Source organism: Rhipicephalus microplus, unplaced genomic scaffold (assembly GCF_043290135.1).
Source record: "Rhipicephalus microplus isolate Deutch F79 unplaced genomic scaffold, USDA_Rmic scaffold_32, whole genome shotgun sequence".
Lineage (NCBI taxonomy): Eukaryota > Metazoa > Arthropoda > Arachnida > Ixodida > Ixodidae > Rhipicephalus > Rhipicephalus microplus.
The window spans coordinates 3,345,897-3,367,628 of NW_027464605.1; the positions used below are offsets into that span (position 1 = coordinate 3,345,897).

The 21,732-nt window shown below is 44.9% G+C and overlaps 1 protein-coding gene across 3 annotated transcripts in view; it reads right to left on the minus strand.

Annotated features, from left to right (window-relative positions):
• LOC142786813 (tropomodulin-like) overlaps positions 1-21,732 on the minus strand; it is a 153,619-nt gene that overhangs the window by 11,396 nt on the left and 120,491 nt on the right. Inside the window, exons 1-5 of one of the 3 annotated variants that reach the window (XM_075884475.1) lie at positions 10,476-10,603; positions 8,245-8,366; positions 6,273-6,396; positions 4,215-4,374; positions 2,248-2,379 (exon numbers count right to left, since the gene is read on the minus strand). In XM_075884475.1, the coding sequence (XP_075740590.1) occupies positions 2,248-2,379; positions 4,215-4,374; positions 6,273-6,396; positions 8,245-8,342 (514 nt within the window). In that variant the 5' untranslated portion in view covers positions 8,343-8,366; positions 10,476-10,603. Of the gene's footprint in view, positions 1-2,247; positions 2,380-4,214; positions 4,375-6,272; positions 6,397-8,244; positions 8,367-10,475; positions 10,604-21,732 lie in introns of those variants that run through there. The other 2 variants (XM_075884476.1, XM_075884474.1) reach the window with 2 other exon arrangements.

Consider the following 21,732-nt stretch of genomic DNA (forward strand, 5'->3'; position numbering starts at 1 on the left):
TGCTCAAAATATAAAAATGATTGCCAAGCTCTCATGATGGAAGAAATAACTTCAAAAAAACATTTTTGCCCATAGACGAGCTTTTGACTTATACTTTAAAATGCATTTTTCTCAAGATACAACTTTGTACGACTTCTTGAGATTAGACATCATGTTTTTGGTACTTCTGATAGCCAGATCAGGATGAAATTCAGCCCTGATATTCCTTAACATGTGAAGGGTGCAAGTATCTCCTTTGCATTCTACAATGAATTGGGAGCAATATGAGCCATTGACAACTCAGAACCAAAAAATTTTATTAGGTGTTTGTCCAAAATGATCTGTATTTTACACATTGTCATGACACAAAACAAGAACTGTGCTACTTCCCACAAAACTACTTACATAATTGAAATCAGCATAAAAGCCTATACTATATACTGTTGAGACAGAGAAGAAATTGAAACTCGTGTTACCCTGGGTAAACACTTCGTTTTTTTTTTCTTTTCTTATTGCTTATTCACCCGCAGCCCCACCCTGCGCTCACTTTTTTTAGTCTTTTGCACTGCATGATATTTTGTGCAAGCTTTTCCCGCAGTAGATTCAACATCCTCACGGGGCCATGACGTGGTTGCTTGCCTCTAGTAAATACAGCTCATGCAGATTTGCTATGTGCCGGACTTCATGGCCGTCGGGGTAGGGGAGTTCTAAATGTGTGTCGATGTCGTCCCTGCCTACAAAAGCGCTGACCACACTGCCGAGCTTTGCTTGTAGCCCTGGCACATTGCCGTTCTTGTCCCCAAAGCGCAGGTGAGACTAAGACGATGCCTGGCAGTGATGAGCGGAACCCAGGCAAAGCAAATATTCCTTCTTTCGTTTCCACAGTCAGATAAGCTCTTTGTTCCATCTGACACTCTTTCGCAGTTCATGCGCGGCAGCAAGACATCCGGTAGTCCTTGCTAACAGCCGCATGACTTGCTTGACTGTTACAAGGTGTGATGGTGTCAGCGCCCGAGCATCCTTAGTGTTCTCGCAGAGTTGCTTCAGAGGGAAGTGATGTACTGTCACGGCTCCATGACCTTGTGATGTCTTTGAAAGGCAATGTGGAATGTGCAAGCCAGACTGAGTAAAAAGTTCTGATGCCATTTTCTTCCACAAGTCCTTGGCGTCAAGTGGAAGGGGCTCGTCCCAATATATGTGCTGCCGCTCTAGCTGTCCACACCTTTCCTCCGATGGCGTGGCTCGACAATTACGCGTCACGAGTTTGGAGCTGCAACATAGGGGAGATGCAGTCTCTCCAGGCATGGCATTTCACGTCAACGTTTTCCCGCGGTACAATCAACATATACAGCAAAAAATTTCACTGCCCTGGCCTACAGACTCACGAAACTTCTTTTTTGCATCGTATCATCCCTAAATGTTGCATAATATCAAAAGCCTGACTCCTGACACGAGGAGATGCTACTCTGTAAACCAAAGGCAAAATGCAAATAGAAAATACAGGTCGTAATGCTGCCTCAAGGCTCCTCCACAAACTCACTGTGATGCAGATTCTGATGATATCTGGAAAGGCCTATGGTAATTCGTAATCACTGAAATTAGACTACACTGCACCATACAGCAAAAGCCAACAGCAGGAATTTCTACCGAGCCAATGTAGCTAAAACGCAACACGATTTTAATATCCCTGATATCGCACTCGCACACAAGTTCCAATGTTTAAGTGTGAAATCTGCATACTAAAATTTGACTTCCATTCGATGTTCTACATAGTAATCAATTTATGATGGCAAAATTAATCATGTCAGAGTTCTCAAAGAAGATATCAGTCTTGTCATTTTCTCTAGTAATAGTGAACCTACGATGGTGAAATTTGGGACACGGGAAGTCTCAAAGAATACTAGATCAGTTTGAACAGACTTACTGCTCCACCTGAGTGTCCCTTTTAACCCTTTGAGGGTCAATGACGTACACTCAAACCTCACCATAACAAAGTCACACTTGCCACAAAAATACTTCGTTGTATCCGAAAATTTGTAATACACATACATTAGTTGCACTGTACTTACGATCGAGCCATTGTTCACTCACTTCGTTTCAACTGATAATTAATTATATCTGCAATTGTTACATCAACGTCCGAGTGTGAATACATGGCACCGCAAAGAAGTTCCAAAAAAACAAAAGTCAAGGAGTAGTCTGGTATAAGGTAACAGAGATGCAGTTCACTGTATTGTGCCTTCGTGGCATGAACAGCCATGAACTGACCTGCCAGGTCCACCAGCTCCGACTCATTTGCCGTGTTGAGCGCCTTCTCGTAGTCTTCGCCAATATCCAGCTCAACTTCCACATCGTCATCTTGATTGGGCTTTGGCTGGACACGAGGAACAAAAACTTTGCCTGCAAAAAACGGGCAGAAAAAGAAGCAGAGAAGAGCAACTTTGACACTCGACATCATAAGCCACAAATAATGTTCATAATACTAATAATAATAATAAAAAATGATTACTATTTTTTTCCTTTGAGCCTCCTGTTCACTTTCAGAGCGATCTAGGGCATGCTGGTGCGATTCCAGCCTAACAGAGTACGGCACAGATACGTGGTGGCATCTGCGCAGCCGCTGTAGTAACTACCGTATGCACTTTTGTAATGGCCAAAATGTTTTCCAGAGATCTTGATGAGGTGCGGCTCTTTTACCAAAGTATGATATATTTGTTTGATTTTCGATTCACGTATGAAAAAAAACCTCTTTTATCGTGCCACATGTACCTAAAGATGGGTTACCTGGTGCCTAGCTGTGGACATTCTCGCTATTGCTAGATGTCTTCATCGGTATCGCTACTCGGGTCATTCGCACGTTCATGTATCCAATTGTCATCAGTGTCGTTCATGACATTGGAAATCCCGGTGACCTTTTTTTAAAACTTTTTACAATATGTGCGTGGATCTTGCGAAATGCACCCTATGCGAAACACGACAACACTGCTGTTTGCTAGGATATTTTTTTTTTTTTTCAACATTTGGACTGCCAAGTTGGTTGAGCAGCCCATAGCCTAGTGTAAAATTAATGCGGCCACCCTTTGTCGAGTAATTAATAATACCGCAGCAGTGACTACATGGTTAGAGCATCCACTTCCAATGTGGGAGGCACCAGGTTCGATTCTCGGTGCCAACAGGAATCCCAGTGGTTTTTTCCGATGGGTAGAGGAGTTCATCGACATGACACTCGGTTGCTTCTGGGTATTTATCTCGAAAGGCAGCCCCATATAGTTATGCAAAGGCCCTTGGGTGTACCTTAATCCACCACCGCCTTGATGAAATAGTTGAGCATCCGCCGCTGCTGTGGGAAGCAGAGAATTGCTGCTACCAGGCACCTAACGGAAAAATAGGTACAAGCACACTTCTGGCCTGGTGCTTGGCAGAACGAAGTTCATAATTTCTTGGGAGGGCACCCACCCTGTGGGAAATTGGTGGCATGGGACTGCCAGACCTGATATTGAGGTCATCCTCTTTTTTTTTTTTGCATGCCATTGTTTTTTTTTGTATGTATATAGTATGCAACTCCCTACACTGAAATCAGCCAGTGGGTGTGTCCCCAAGCTTATGATACAACCAGGCCGTGGTCTATGGCATCATTCACAGTGCGATGAGCGAAAGGGTTTCTAGCAGAGTTGGAATCTTGATTGTGAATTCCCTGTTCTATGGTGCACTGTACTGTTTGGCTCACATGTTCACAGGAGCCGTAACTACAGATCGGCAGCATTTCCTTACTGTGTCCGAAAAGTCTTGCAAGGCCCTTTTTAGCAACTCCAACAAGACAAATTACCGGAGCCGGTAACAAGCTATCACTGTAAAGCGTACCTTCCCTGCTACACCGCAAGAGTGGTTTTCCAGGCACACAAATTTTCTCGTTACTATATGTTTTGAGTAAAACCACACCTTAAACTTGAGTTGATCGTATTAAACTTTTCTACATGTTGTGCCTTCCATATGCCAATTCAAAGCTTGAGCTGGTGATCCGGTGTTTGTCAAGTGTTGATGCGGTGTTGTTACTTAGTATCCTCATTTCAAAAACATTGCCCGATGGGACAGCGAGGTCTCCAGCCAACAGCTGCCTCAATGCCTTCCCCACTTCCTCGACAATGGGACAATCCAGGAGTTCACACAGGATGAGACTATTGAGATTGTTGCTGTCTTTTTTTTCCGGCATAAAGAACAGCGAGCGAGTGGCCCACCTCTCTTTTGTCCCGCCTGGAATGGCTTAGCTTCGGGCCAGTCTTCCTGCTCCCGGGCAAACTTTTCGAGGAACTGCAGCAGGTGGCGCCGGTTCAGGGGACCCGTCGGCTTCTTCTTGGTTTGCGTCCGACATCGTTCCGATGGAGGTATTAGCGAATCCTGCAGAAGAAACAAATCAACGGGTGCATGCAAGAGTCATAAAAGGCATTGAAAAGTGCTGAGCGAGGACAAAAAAATCGTCCACCTCAATTTAAAAAAAAATCGACCTCAAGTTTTTGGCTCACAGACACACCTTTCTACGAAATGAACTTTTCAATTACATACTATTAAAACAACACACGAAGTCTGTAAACACACTGTTCCGTTCATTGTAAAGGAAAGTCAGGATGCCTTTGAGCCTCCACCAATATAATATTCAATAAATACACTCCTAAAATAAGATTTCGAAGTTTTACATTTTCTGTTTTAGAAGATGCCTGTGAGAATACCTTGCTTTTTAAGCAATACGACGCTTTGGTGGTGAAAGCACAGTTCTCTTCATCAATGACCCTAGCATCTTTTACAAAGCCAAAAACTGTCGTTGTAAAATCTGTGTTTTAAAAGGATACTGCAGAAACAATGCCACAGAAAATAAGGCTTTTTACTACTCGTCCTAGTGACAAACAGTTTTTCTACTGAGACAACACACAGAGTTTCCTAAAGGTGCCGAATTCACAATCTCAACTAATAATAAGCTGGCTGTATAGACAAACAAACCAATATGTTCCTTGCACTGCTTCATACACCACACCACAGAGCACACTACTTCCTTACGTCGGCAGAGGTATTCTTCATACCCCGTTCAGAAATGTGCAAATGACGACGATGGCTTGCAAGTAATTAATCTGGGAAACAATGGTCTCATTTTATTGGCTCATTGCGGAAAAACAAGGAATAACGAAAGCTGCTGCGCTCACCTAGAATGCACAACACGGCCTAGTATACAATATTCAACTAAAGTAACAGTGCATATCTGTTTAGGTGGCTAAAGCACAACAGTCATAGAAAAAAAAAACCCGAATAATCCTGCAGCCTGGCTATGCAAACAAAAATGTAGATTTGGAGCTTGCTAACGTAAGTGACAAGTAAAGACTGCCAATACGGGCGCCTTTCAGACATAATGCACAAACGTGCACCACTGATTTTGTTTTGCATTGATAGACGCAAAGTAACAATGCTGCTCTATATATTTTTGTTAGCACCCTTGGTGAGTGGTGCCCCGAGTGGCATACGACTCACAGTATTGGCATTGCAGCTGTGAGTGATGAATGACAAAACAAAAAAGAACAGAGAAAGCAAGGTGCTTGTGCTATTACAGGCGTCTGCTGTGCTTAATTCACTTATATTTCACACTTATAGCTTAAAGCACTACTATCTCGTAAACAATGCTTGTATCATACATTCCAAACTCCCCCACGCCGATAATTTTTTCTCCTTCTCTGCATGTGAATGGTACCATGATAGCTAAATGGGTGTGTGTGTGCGTGCATGCTAAAATTTGATACGTGTATAATCCCACATCATTGCTACACTAGACCCTCCAGCTGCTGCTGAGTGGCAAAACATTAACCTTCTATCAGGAATGACGTCAACAAAGAGCTGCGTTTTAGCCCGGTATCGCTCTACTATCTCCATTATCAGCTAGTGCCCACTTCAACAGGAAAGCCCACTTTACCTTTGCCACGGGTCCTGACAGCGCTACACTAGCTTTGGTACGAGACCAGCCGTGTTTGGTCGCAGGCAAACAGAGGAATTAAATGTACATAGCGGCTGACCAAACATTAAAAGGAGGACTGCTGAACCGGCAGTAGAATGTAACCACACATAAGTTTGTGTCTAAATTGCCTCCTAAAAGCTGTCTGCAGCTCCTATGCTGAGGTTAGGCCAGTAAAAAATTATGAAGAGGCCTATGGTTACTGCTCACAGTCACTCCCACTGACGTAACTACAAGTTCTAATGCACTTGAGAGTGTTGCTTTATCAGCCAACTTCAGTTCCATAGTTGGAAAAGGCACTCACGTCAGGATCGACCATGTTGCCAAGTTGCTCCAACTCTTCCGGAGACAGCTTAGACAGAAGTTCATCAATGTCCATGTCGGCATACTTCTTCACGTCCTTCATGATGTTCTCAGCCATGTGGAGCCTAGGAAATTAACATGGATAGAAAATTGCTTTAGAAACCCCCATTGCTGGACTTCCAGAAAAAAATGCCAGTGTTTTAACTAATTTACAATGTCAGCCTTACAATTAGACTACTTCGAACAATGCATGGATTAGCATGTTGTATTGATTTAAGACTGAAATCTCAAATTAATGCAGACAATGTAGGACTTGCACAGTGTAAACAGGAAATTGACATTCAAAACTCATGGAGCTAGTAACTTAAATGCTTATATATGTGAATTAAAGTGACAAATTGCTCTATTGTTAGCTGAAGCAACTCTCTAGACACAGTCAAAATGTTATGTTAGCAACTGAGCACCATTAAACTGTGATTTCTTACATAGGTACCCACCATGAAAAGGAAAGCAGAGTATTCTGTAAACTATATAAACTACAAGATAAGCACTGAACCCTAAATGCAACATAAAAAAAAAAAAAACTTAACACCTTCTATACCTATGTCACATTCATTGATTCATACTTACAAGCTGCAGAAAAATAAACACCAACTTCACAGCTTACACATATTAGCTGTTAAAGCTACAACATTCAAATGCTTTCACTGGTGTAGAAAAATCAGTAAAAATCAGGAAACTCCATGCAGCACACAGTTAGTCAAAGTCACTCAAGATGCAGTATTATTAGTAAGTCATGATTTTACATTACTGAAACACAAACACGAACAGGTTAGTATATTGTCAAAGCTCGCTTTTGTGAACACCTGGGGGATGCAATCCGTTCGATACTGATGGTGTAACCTCTGGGTAAGAAACTTGGCAACAGTCAGGAAAACGATGTCTACTACAAGAAGTGCTACACCCTTTGAGGTATCTTTCATAGAAAGTGACACGTGGTCGCATAAGTATACACAAAGAGTGAGAGACTACAATGATATTATTATAACAACACACTGTATCAGAAGATTTAGAGACGTAGAGATAGCATAGAGAAAATCATGCTATCTGCATCACCAATTTTGCTGTTCCGGACACACTACAGTCCCCACCCTTCTCCCCACCATGGAGAAACTTCAAAATTTGTGTCAAATTAGCTGTCTTTTAACATACAAGGCTGAAGCGTGCCCAACTATATCAGCACGTTCAAAGGGCCCTAAGAATGTCAATGGGCCTGCACAAGTGCCGATTTCCTGAAATCAGGGCCAGCCATGATGAAATAACCTACTTGAACCGAGACGCTAATTGTAGCGTACATTAATAAAAAAGATTTGTAATTATATCCTGTTGATTCACATGCCAAATATGAAATGATGATCAAGCCCTCTGTAGTGACTGACTCTAGAGTACGTTTGATCCTGGGATTGTTTAACATGCACCAATAACGTAACTATTAAAACTTTAACATAACTAGTAATCTTTTCTTTATAATTACTAATTCACCTGGGTTTCAGAACATTTATGCAAAATACGGCCACCATGGCTGGGATTTCAACTCGCACCCTTGAGCTTCGGAATGCAGCACTTCAGCTGCTAAGATGCCACGGGGGTCGCATTAAGCAGAATAACTGATAATAGGTAATGCTGATCTGTTCCGCCAGCATTAACTCGTCACAACTGTCAAAGTAATGACTAGATTTTATCGTGACTGCAGTTTCATTGTGCTATAATGCAACTCGACAAATGACCAACACACAGCACAGCACTACCTTAGCATGTGGATATTGCCACTTCGATCACATCTTTCCATGCAACACAATCGATGCAGATTCCAGGCACGTTACGCTCGAGCAAGGTCCAAGCACAATTGGAAAACACTAGCTCAAGGACGATCACTGCATTTCCATGCGACCAAGCCGAGGCTTGGCACTCACGCCGGCTTGTCATCGAGGCTTGTGGTGGACACGCGATGGTGTGTCTTGACTCGCGTTGTGACCCTGTGGGTCGTCGTCTTGACACTGATGATACTCATGACTGCCCGTTTTCTGCCTTCTCGCTGTTGCCGCCACGGACCGTCAAAGGACACAGTGCACACAAACTTTGAAAACGAATGATACTGCCTCTCTGAACACAGGCAGTGTAACCACGCACATTACCAGCGACGAAACCTTTAAAACGGCAGCAGTATACAAGGTAAAGGACACATAGTTTCACAATTCAACATAACATGCCACATACTGATCGCAGCTAAATATTGCAAACTTTAGCTTAATGCTGTGAACAGAATAATGTGGTGTATTTTCTACATATAAAAGCACAAATTCAGCATTTCTGAAGGCTGATAATCATTTTCACAGCTGATTCAAGAACTGCACTCTCATCAGAATCATAAATCGACAAGGAAGAGTTCATTGCGTGCATAACAGATCTGCTGTTAATTTTTGTATGCTAATAAATGATGAACGCTACAATACACTACTAGCGCTTAACAAGTTTGGCACAAATCATGGAAGAGCAAAAATAAATAAAAAACATTTCGGCATACTTTCACGGTTTACAACTATAAATGCCAGAGCTTCGTGTATGACGCATCGAAGTCTGAATAGCTAGCATGTATGACCATAAATGCTACGGTTCCGTCTATCAAGTATCAAGACCAGCTGTACCGTCTAGCACTCGCGAAAACCAACTGGCTAAAGAACATCACTATCGGGAATTTCCGCAAGTGTTTGGCCTAAACAGTGACACAGCCGATTTTGGGTGATCCGCAAGGCAGACGCCAATAATTTTGAATCTCATCCAGGTAACCCGACAAATGATTCACGTTTATATTTCAAGCAGCTACAAAGTAGGGATTCCTAGTCAAGGTCGCGGTAGGTGCAATGTCTCATGAATACGATAACGTTTCCCAGGGACCTCGTATACTGAATCATTTCTGCAGGCTGTACGGAAAACAAACGCACCTGTAATCATACGAGAGCAGCGCCTAGCGCTACGATCACTAATCGCCCCGCAGATCGAGTATGCTAATGCTCAACTGGCTGGTTCGCTGTACTATTAAATTGAAAGCAATCAGGCACCGTCACGGATTGACCGATCTTTATAACCAATGACTCGAGAAAAGGCGGATCCAGCGGCAGCCGAAACATCGGCCCGCCTTGCTTCCGTATCCGACCACGCCTTACGACGGTGTTCCGCTATCAGCTCTGCGGCACGAAAAAGTCGGTCACCGCGAACTCGCTACCATCCTGCTCTTTTTCTTTCTGGTGGCGCTAGTTTCCCTGCGCAAAGCGATCTTCTGTGCAGTCCCTCAAACACTAAGCTACCTAACTTCACTCATTAAATCGGCCCTGCTTCGCGAAAGTATTTATTTTCAAGATAGGAGGAACGGCGGAGCTCGTAGGGCGCGTGGCGCCCGCACGCTCGTATCTCGTACGGTTTTGACGTAACGAATACACGCTCCGTGCAATCGTAACCGCGCTTAGGGACATAGCATGTAGATGTTAAGAAGCACAGTCTACAAACAACGTTGGACCGAGGATAAATATAGCCGAGGAAGAGACGGGCGCTCCCTTGCTCTCGCCGCATGCCGCGCCGCATCATCCTAAAAGGAGACCCTCAAAATGCGCTCTCCACTCGAAGTATTAGTGGCGTCAAAAGTGCGACAAACCCGGGCTTCTCGGAAGACGGCCCCGAAAAAAAAAAATGAAAGAAACGCGTAGACAACGTGACAACTACTGCGGGCCGTCGGCAATGTAGTCGCTGTCTCGGACGTTGGGGACGAATGTCGACAGCCCACCCGTACACCGTTACACTCGGCCCCTATCAAGCCTTCCGTACCACTCGATGGGACGAAAGCGAAAAAATTGATTAGCACTGTAACAGCTACAAGAGATGACAATACCGGTGAGGCCCGATTTTCTCGATTTCGCAGCGAGCAACTCCGACGGTCCCCTTGACGTAGGATGGGATCTTCAACTCACGAAATCTCCCACACAGAAATAGAAACCTGGGCGCCGTCGTCCAAACGCTGCACTTCTCGGACTAAAATAAACCGTTCGAAATTGACGGCTGCGGCACGCGAAGCTGTCTCCGGCTATCACGGACGGAAACCTCGGGCCGCGTACCGTAATATTCGAAAAGCGGGCAAGCCTTCCGTACGCACCTGTGTTCGAAGAAATCGCTCGTCGTCGTGAAGTTACACAGGCACGCGTAGATTTTCTCGCACTCGACAGCCGCCACCCTGCTGGCTGGCCTCTCTCGCTCGTCTCGCGGTGGCCTCGTTTGTTCTCGTTGGCTGCGAGAGCCGACAGACGCGTCGCCACGGCAACGGTCCTGTTGTTTACAAATGGCGTCGTACGTCGGAAGCGCACGGAAGAGGAGGACTGGCGCTCGACGAGCGACTCGCGCGGTCTTCCAACTGCGCAGTTTTGCGCCAGGCCGTACATGTGAGCATGCTTGGCTTCCGAGATGCGCAGTTTTCAGCGACACTGAGTGGTGTAGACATCGTAACGAACGCGCCAAGCACGCCAAGCATCTCCGAGACTTGGCATCGACCGTGCGAAGCGTCGTCGTGGGGTACGGAAAATGCCAGTCACTCACCGCTGCTGTAAATGATCGGGAATGAACAGAAGCCGATGGACTGACTACTTAAGATAATTAACAGACGTGATGGAGAAACAATGGTGCTTCCAAACTTTCGATAGCCCTCCGTCACCTGGCTGTCCAATTGCTCAGATGGGCTGCGACTTCCCTACCTTCACTATCATTAGAGTCGCTCCAACTGTACAATTGTCAGGAACGTTGTATGAGTGATTGCCTCATAACGTATATAATTGCGCGAGTGATCTTGCGCAACGACGCAGGTTAGCGGCTTCTAGCAGGGGCTTTTATTTCGACTATCAGATTGCCAAGGCTCTCTTTTATGAAATAAAAGAAAATAATAATTTATCGTAGACTGGTTACTTGTATAGAGAAAGAAGAGAGGAAGGGAAGCCCATCCATTAACCTTACTGCCTATTCCACGTAATAGTTAGAAAGTATTACCACGCACAATAACCAGTCTTGAATTCACATTATTTAGTAGCACCACATATATCGTTTCTGCCTTAGAGTCCCTATGCGTTTTATTGTATGGTCATTGGCAAGTAGCAGCCGGAATCGTCGTACTGTCAGTATTTGGTCACTATACTACATAATTCCAGATTCCGTCAATTCATATTCGACGCGCACTGACAGCTAAAGAAAATTTAGCTAAGAGTAAAGTGCATTTTATATCGATAATAAAAGACCAGTTTCTTTAAACTGTGCCTGAGAAGCGTGAGAAGAACAGCTTATAAGGAATACATTACATTCAATATTCAATGTCGACTTGACCTGATTAGCGGCTATGGAAGATATCTTGTTAGCAGCGAATATGATGCGCTATAATATTCGATTAATAGGAAACATAACTGCTCGAACACGTCTTTGTATAGCGTCTGGATATAGGACACTACGAATGTTCTGGCTAAATAATATTTGTGTTAGTGTTCATAGTAAAACTACTGTATTTACTCATCCATAACATGTACTTTCACCACAAAAAAAGTTTTCTACAATATGATGCACACTGACTCCAAGTAAAACAAAACTATCTTGAAGGTAAGCATCGAACACAAGTCTCTGGTGTACAACCCCACCTTGTGTCTCCATCTGAACTGAACGAAGCAGATTATAAAGCGACAGCTGATAGCAATAGGAAGCCTTGGATAGCATGGACAACCTATACCATGTCTCTGTAGTTTCGTCACTATAGACGTCTTCAAGGGAGAACAAGTAGAAAATTTTCTCCCTTCATTACCTCTAATGTAAAGAAAGAAATGATATTGCATTCGGAATTTTTGAAGGGCGAAAGTCAAATTACCGTTTTTTAAATCACCGGAACTGCATTTGTAATCAAATTCTGGCCCTGAAAACAATCCCACGAACTTTATTACCAAGTAAACACAGTAATATTGCGCACATCCAGGAAAATAGGTGTAAGCTATAACTGTAGGGGACGAAAATAAACACATCGTGAATAGCCGATCTGTCAGATGCAAGTCTTGGCTGAAAAATAAAACTCTTGATTGTTGTCCTTCAGCGATGCGACACAATGTATATAATTTCTGTGAGCGTAGGCTGGAATAACGACTCGCGGGCAAGAACAGACTCGACACGACTATATAGCTCATGAATTGCCGCCTCACGGGAGGGCACGAAAATTACGAGTTGGTGGCACATGCGCGCGTGGGATGATGCACGCCGTCACTTTCTGCTTTCCTTATTTTGATATTCCTGTTGGTCTGTCCCTTTTTCGATACCCCGACACAGCAGCTCTCCTTTAGGCCCGAGGTTCTGCGCGACGAGATGCCGGATGAATACGAATTCATGCCCGATGCCTGCTGGAACTCGCCGTGACGGCGCCGACGCCACGTGAGAGGAGGCAAGTCGTCACGATTCGCGAAGCGTTGCGTTCGCGGTGACCTTCGTTCGCCCCTAAACAATGAGTCGAATTCCGCGCGCGCACGCTCCCAGCGCGTGCAGTCATCTTGCGATTCGTGCGGCACGGCATTCTCGCGTCTCCATTAACCGCGTATCAGAAACTGTCTCGAGCGATTGTACGCGTGGCCGCCTTGACAGCTGATGGCCGTTTGTTTCACGAAAGTTACGCGTGTAAGGCATCGTCTTCTCGCGATCATTATGCAGATTGAAACTATACACGTGTAAGAAAACTGGACAAATGCGCTCATTGAAGGCTACATGCCTGACAGCGGGATTTTGATGTTCGTGAAAATTTTCATTCTCTAATGCATCCTCTCCTTAAACTACACATGAAGACACATCGCGATTGATCGGTCATTAGATCACACATTAGTCGGGCTACACAAGCTGACGTAAAGAAGGGGTCAGTTATATAAGCAGCCCACGACGGAATAGCACTGTGAACTGCTGCATTGTCAAAAGCACCTTTATGAGACATTCCGGATGACTTAGATATCAGGACAGTTCAATTAAGGTCTCAGGCGGCGTCCTCAATGGGATACTCATGTGACCAATGAATTGTACCTGATGTACGTATGATGACACTAAATAGCTCAGTCCGAGCACAACAGAATGAAATAGATGCGTTTGCAGTTGTATGTACAGCCGCCTTGATGTCGGTCTATAATAGCACAGGTGTGCAAATGTATCGGGCTGCTAACGAATGGTGATAAGTTCGAGAACAGACTATGCGGAGTGAGTTATAATGTCCGAACGTCGCCCGAGCTTGGAATGCATACGTTCTTGGTTGTATCGTAACCTGATTCCAGGTATTACTTCGACATTATGCGCTTTATTCATTGTAAAACGCCAAAGAACTTTATACAAACAGAAATCACACGCTATACAAAGAACAAGGCAGTCATAAATATTTTTCAATTATAAACTTCGTTCTTTTCCACACCTTTAACGAAAAATGACATCATGTTTCGATAGTTTCAGTATTGAATTAACGGCGCGTTTTGCTCTCTTGTAGCGCACGAGTGCACTCCCTATATATACGACTAATATGATTAGAGAAACAAACAACCAAAATTAAGGATTTTTATTTTTTTGGGCCGATAACGTACAACTTTTTAATCCCTCGCGTATCCCTCGTTCGATATCAACATCTTCGAATTTGTATCACAGGAACAACTTCGTGACGCTGCACTAGTTATATAATCAGTTGATTAATACTTCATACGAAGCCATGCAGCATACACACTTTTTGAATTATACTTCCTGCGGGCAGCGCGTAATGAGTTCGTACTGTCGCAGGTTGGCTCCCACACTCCGGCCATAGTCACGTATAGTACGAGATAGAACTTCTAAACTGACATTTCCCCGTATGCCCGAAAACGCTCTCGGCAACCACGCGTCCTCTGTAGAAACACGAATGAATGTGCTAAGCCGCGCAATACTCCCCCTGACAGCCAGCTGACTTGGCAGGTTGTCATGTCGCCCGGTTGACGTTACACCGCTTTTTATCTTCCTTTTTTCACTTCCTCGTCAACTCTGGTCTTTCGAGAGAGACGGCGCGTGGGGGCAGCTTTCTCGTTCTGTTTTTTTTCCCCGACGCCCACCACCACAACATTCTGCGCCGAATGTCTACGCAAACGCTGCAGTGACGGAAGGATGGAACAAAGGGACTGCGAACTTCTCAACTGCGTGCACGTGCATGCCTATATATATACTTTATAATACGTATAGGACAAATGTAGGGCGCCTTGGGGCTCAAAGATTAGCTTCACACCCTTTCAGACAAAGCGCGGACAATGGGACGAAAGGACGAAAGAAGTAAAGGGCAGAAACAAAGGAAAGAGAAGCGGGCGGCGTCATCAACGAAGTATGCGTGACAGCGCAGGCGAAACACATGCGTTCGGATTATGAGTGACGCCCAAGCGCTTCTTGTATAGAAGCCGGCGAGACGCGAGTGCCATCTCATATGCACCGGATTCTCGCGCGCACGACCCTTTCATATGCTTGTATATAGAGTGAAACTCTGTCATAAAAAACTCGATTGAAATGAACAAACAAGAAGAAAAAAAAATCAGCTTCGCAATAGTGAATCCAAGCCTGCAGGAAGTGTGGAGCTGATGACGATACGCGAGGTTTAACGTCCCAAAATCACAATGATTATGGGAGACGCCGTAGTGGAGGGCTCCGGAAATTTCGACCTCTTGGGGTTCTTTAACGTACACCCAAATCTGAGCACACGGGCCTACAGCATTTCCACCTCCATCGAATATGCAGCCGCCGCAGCCGGGATTTGATCCCGCGACCAGCGGGTCAGCAGCCGAGTACCTTAGCCACTAGAACACCATGCACGGCGGGGCGAGTCTGGAGCTGGGCGGCCTTCTTGCTTTTTCTTCGGTTTTATCTTTCCTCCCTCCTCTATTTCTTGCCTTTCAATTTTCCAGTTTCGTCTACCTTTTCCCTCTTTTATATATTTATATTCCGCTTTCTATTGTTCTTCCTTTCTTTATATTTATATTTCTCGCTTGTTTCATCTTTTTTTCTATTTTTATACGTGGTTTCGCTTTCGTTACGTCGAATAAAGACTTGACTTACCAGCTCGGGTCCCTAAAGTGCTCCGCACGTGATTTCATCATGTCATCATGAAGGCCTTCATAATGACCTCCTGTGCGGAAGACTTTAGGAACTCGAGCTGGTAAATCATGTCTTCGCTCGACGTAACGGAAGCGAAACCACGTATAAAAATAGAAAAAAAAAGATGAAACAAGCGAGGCGCTCAAGAAATAGGAGGAATAATACTTTTCTATTACAGTGGCTGTAACAGCAATATCACGCCCCGCGAAAGACAAGACTGCACTATCACTGAGTGTGCGCGCGTGTGCTGCCGAATATGCTTTGTTTATCTCTCTTCCATCTCTCCTCTACTTTTCATCTCCCCCATCCCCCTCTTATGCGCAGGGTAGTAAACCGGCTGCCTCTAGACTGGCTGACCTCCCCGCCGTTCTTTTCCTTCTATTTTCCTTTCCTATACGTGCGCAAGCGCGCTCGATATAACAGATCAATACCAGCGTCACATCAAGCTACATGACACAACGACAGCAGGCGACAGCCCGAATCCCGAAGGTGCTCGGCACTTAAAACACAGACAACGCAGGCTCCATATACATACAATGATGAAATGTTTTACGGCGTTAATGGGGTACAGCTTGCTCATATGCCTATTCCAAACCGGCAACAACAGAAGGCTTGGCTTCATTTTTTCAGGTAAACTGCGCTTACAGAATACGCGAAAACTGTCTGCATGAAAAATACACGAACGAACAGATAAGTAATGAACGGACGTACGAATTTGAAGCTTTCGTGGTGTATTTGAGGGCACGTTCGCGAGTTTCTAAAACGACGACTCTCGATGTATTCGGCTGCTTGTTAAATGCATTTATTACCAACGATTCGGGATAATTCTAACAGTAGCTTGTACATTTAGGCCAGTTATACTGATTGTATTAAATTATGAGAGGCTAACTGATTTTCCAAAATGATGCCCTTGAACTCCACGGACAATTTTATGACCGAGCTCATGATTTATGCGTAAATCGTGGAGATAGAAAAAAAGGCACTTGGGTCTTAGAGTACACCGAGTTCATTACTTTAAGCTCGTAGATTACATGCAAAAAATAAATTGCTAGGTATACTGTAGCCTAGTCCGACCAAAGCAGTCTGTACGTTTATCGCTGCGACAGTTCTCAAACTCCAACTGCGAGAACACACTATACAGAAGACTTGTCGGTATACCTATGCAGCTCAAAAACCTTATAAGAAGCTAATCGAATTAACAAAAGTGGACGGTGAGGCCACGTGAGGGCGTTTCGTTGGGAATCTGGTTTGCTACAACGTTTGTCTTAGGGAAAGAATATGACTGTGTATCGGGCGTTTAGTAATTGCGGCATGGAACAGTCTGAGTTAAAGTATAGGGGCTGTAGTATAGTGTGTAGAGAATATCACAAAAGGAGAACAGGTGCTGATCAGCTTGTATAGTGGTCTGGATGTTTCCTGCTCGGGATGGGAAACCTCGGGCTACAGTATGAGCCTTCTCGTTGTCAGTAAGGCCAACATGCATGTATACGTGGCGTGAAGACGGTGGTTATGGAACTACTGGGCTGGCAGAAGCGTATTGAGTGAGTAGTGGTGCGGGATATAACGCATAGTTGAAGTCACTTATAACAATGATGGCAGATGCAAAGATGAGTGAAAGCACGATGGCTGCCTCTTACGCCTCTGTGGAGGAACTGACGACGATTGAGTTGTTCCTCTAGAAAATTCGCCTGACTATCAGTTACCGACAGGACCACAGAGGAGGCCTGACGCGTAATCAGCTGCGGCCTTTTAGGCCACGTCATGGTTCTCGCTATATTGTTTCTGAGGGGAGGAGGGAGGCAGAGTTCTCACCTATCAGCGTTTCTCATCTCGCACAGGGTGCGTGTTGCTTGAGATGGGGGCAAGTTGATGTGACAGTGGAGGTTGAAAAAAAGAGAGACCCCCTCGGCTAAAGTGTATAATTGGTGTTAAGTTTAGCCGAAACAATGGCGTGTGGCCACCCAGTGAATGATTTAGGTTAGATTTCCATGCTTCCACGAGTTATTTTTGAAATGTGTCATGGAAGTTGGCTTTTGCCTCTCAGTGATCTTAGGCATCATCATCAGCCTGGCTACGCCCACTGCAGGGTAAAGGCCTCTCGCATGATCCGCCAATCAACCCGGTCTTGTGCTGTCTGCTACTACGTTATACCAGCGGACGTTTTAATCTCATCGGCTCACCTAACTTTCTGTCTCCCCTTCGGGCGTTTGCCTTCTCTGGAAACCCAGTCAGTTACCTTTATTGACCGGCGGTTATCCTGCCTACATGCTACGTGCTCGGCCGAATAGATTTATTATTCTCGATTTCAACTATAATATCCTTAACCCTATTTGCTCCCTGACCCACTCTGCTCTCTTTTGTCTCTGAAAGTTACACCTATCATTTTCCTTTCCATTGCTTGCTGCGTCGTCCTCAATTTAAGTGGAGCCCTCTTTGTAAGCCTGCAGCTTTCTGCTCCGTAGGTAAGTATTGGCAAGATGCAGCTGTTATATACCTTCCTCTTGAGGGTCGGTGGCAGATTACCATTCATAATTTGAGAATGCTTGCCGAATGTGATCCACCCCATCCTTATTCTTCTAGTCATTGCACTCGCATGGTTCGGCTCGCAGTTACTACCTGCTTTATGTAGACATATTCCTTTACAACTTCCACATCTCACCTATCCCAAAGTGCTGTTTTCTGCCGAGGTTATTGCCCATAATACTTTAGTTTTGTGCATATTTATTTTCAGACCAGCTTCTCTGCTTTCTGTGCCCAGTTCTGTAACCATGAGCTGTAATTCGTCCCCTGAGTTACTCGTCAAGGCAATGTCATCAGCGAATCGCAGGTTACTAAGATACTCTCCATTAACTCTTGTCCCTAACTCTTCCCAATCTAGCGCCGTGAAAACCTCCTGTAAACACGCGGTGAATAGTGTTGGAGAGATCATGTCTTCCTGCCTTACATCCTCCTTTATTAGGATTCTGTTGCTTTCTTTACAGAGAACTATGGTGACTGTGAATCCACTGTAGATTTCTTCCAGTATGTTTATGTAGGGTTCTTTGATGCCCTGATTCCATAGTGCCTGCATTACTGCTGATGTATCTACTGAGTCAAAGGCCTTCTCGTAATCTATAATTGCTACGTATAGAGGTTGGTTGTATTCTGCGTATTCCTCTATTATCTCATTGATATTATGAACATGTTCTATTGTGGGGTCAAAGCAGGAAAGTCACCATTTGATTTGACATCATTTCGCCCTATTGCCCTCGCAAGTTGCGTAGGAAAAGTCATGAAAAGGATGATACTTGCACGCCTAGATTGGTACCTAGTGCGCTACAACGTATACCCAAACTGCATGACGGGTTTTCGGTGAGGTAGGTCATCTCTTGACAACGTGATTGATTTCACAACATTTATCCAACTACAGAAGAGCCTCAAGCGCATACCACTGGCACCTTTCCTCGCCGTCAAAGGGGCTTATGATAACGTAACACATAAAGCCATCCTAGACTCGTTGGAAGTCGTCGGAATCAGCGGTCGGATGTTCCAATGGATCCAGGATTATTTGACGAGAAGGTCCTTTTTTGTACAAACCTCAGATGGACCTACCACCAATTACTATACCTCCCGTGGCGTCCCCCAGGGCACCGTATTAAGTCCTACTTTATTAAACCTCGTGATGGTAGGACTTCGTGAAATTTTGCCAAGTACTATCCTCATATCCATATATGCTGACGATATCGGCTGTAACTCGTCTACAAGTGCGTGCAAGAGTCCAGCAGGCTGCCACCCTGACATGCTCATATCTCCGCAAGCAAGGTCTTTCCGTCTCAACGGAGAAATGTGCATTGGTTGCGTTTACTCGCAGAGCCATGACACAATACCCCGTTACCATCAATGGACAAAATATTCCATACCAGAAGAACCATCGCTTCCTGGTTGTGATTATTGACAGGGTCCTTTCGTGGAGTGCCTACTGCAATTACCTGAAGAGAAGGCTAACTTCCATCGTCCATATAATGCGGTTCCTCTGCGGAAAATCTTGGGGCACATCGATAAGGTAAATGATACAGCTATACAGGGCACTGTTTCTGGGATTTTCGCGCTACAGCTTGCCGTTACTGGCAAGTACGTGCAAGACGAACATCCGCACCCTCGAAAGTCTGCAAGGACAAGCACTGCGCGTGTGCTTAGGATTGCCGCGATGCACCTCAACCTACGGGGCAGTTATGATCGCAAGAGAGCATCCAATTCAAACATACATCACCACTGACAATTTGAGAGCCCACATAAGACACCTCTGCCGAGTTCCTGGTCACCATGTTGTAGTGTTGCCACTTCAAAGACCACAAGCGCTGTTTTCAAAGATTATTTCTGCTCATAGAGAATGCCTTCCTTTTGGCTTCACTCCAGCAACAAGACCAGCGTCACCTCCGTGGTGCCTACAACAACCACAGGTGTGCTTCACTATTCCGGGAATAACGAACAAGAGCTGTCATTCAAGAGGGGTCCTACGACAGGTGACATTTTCGCTACTCAACGAAAAATACGGCCAGAGGACCCACATTTACACCGATGGATCGGTCTCGGCTGACAGCTCCACAGGTGCTGTTGTCATCCCGACGTACCAGGTCACTATAAAGTTCAAACTGTCGCATAGGACAACATCCACAGCAGCGGAGCTTGCCGCCTTACTTACTGCTATACTTTATATCGCGGAAGCCCGACCTCAAAAATGGGCTGTGTTCTGCGACTCCAAGGCATCCCTTCAGAGCTTGCAATCAGCTTTACGAGAAAAGGAGCATCAACAACTAGTGAATGAAATAAGAGAAGTGATTCACGAAGTTTTATCGAAAGGACATGACGTGGTGTTCCAGTGGTTACCGGGACATTGTGGTATTGTCAGTAATGACCTTGCTGACAATGCTGCCCGATCCGCCCACGCGGATGCCCAGACAACCCCAATTCCATTGTCGAGAACCGAAGCTGCAAGGGGCCTTCACTCGTTCGCTAACACCATGTCGGAAACTTGGCTGAGTGACCCCAGTGTCAGGAACCGCCGCCTACACAAATTGGACCCATCGAGAAAGCCTCAAGTTCTATCGGACCTCTCCCGCCAGGATGCAACTTTACTGTGCCGCCTGTGGTTAGGAGTAGCTTTTACAAAGGCGTACTCCTTTCGCATAGGAATGGCGGATAGATCCCGATGTGAATCGTGTGACGCTGACGAGACAATAGAACATCTACTGTGTTCATGTGAACGTTTTGCGAGCGAACGCAACTTGCTACGCGAAACGTTAGAGACACTAGACAGTAGACCTTTTTCCGAAGAGAAGATCCTTGGCTCATGGCTCTATGCGTCGCTGGCCAGCAAAGCGACGCGGGCATTGCTAAGTTTTCTAAAGACGAGCGGACTACGCGACCGCTTATAAGCGTGCAATGGACAAGGTCACGTCTACACACACGTTGCCCTTCACTTCTCTCTCTCATCTCCTTTAATCCCCTCACCCCTTCCCCCAGTGCAAGGTAGCAAACCGGACGTGCGTCCGGTTGACCTCCCAGCCTTTCATTTCTTTCCTTCCTCCTACTCCTCCTACTCTTCTATTGTGGAATAGCTTGTACGAAATCCTGCTTGGTCCTTTGCTTGATTGAACTCTAATGTCGCCTTAATTCTATTAGTTATTGTTTTTGTGAATAGCTTGTATATAACGGACAGTAAGCTGATCGGCCTGTAATTTTTTTTAGTTCTTGACGTTTCCTTTCTTATGAATTAAGATGACGTTGGCGTTCTTCCGAAATTCTGGTTCCCTTCCAGTCAAGAGACACTTCGGTATATGAGGTGGCCAGTTTTTCTAACGCAATTTCCCCGCCGTTTTTCAGGAAGTCTGCTGTTAACTTATCCTCACCAGTGGCTTTGCCTCTTTGCATTCCTGCTAGGGATTCCCTTACTTCGCCTCTCGTTACTGGCATGATGTCGAATTCCTCTGGACTATTATTGTTTCTGACTATATTATCCTGGTTGTTATGACTTCTGTACAGCTCTCTGTAAAACTCTCCCGCCACCTAGCTATCCTATCCATATTGGTTATGACATTGCCTTTTTTGTTCCTTAATGTATACATCTTAAGTAAGTGCGTCATAAGTACCGTGCGCACTTTTTTTTTGTCCTAGCGGCCCTCCCGAGATTATACTCTTGCTGGACCAGATATATCGTACTTCTGTACGACAATGAAAAATAGGGATTCTAAGAGTTGGTCTCATGGTTTTACGCAACCTTAATGAAA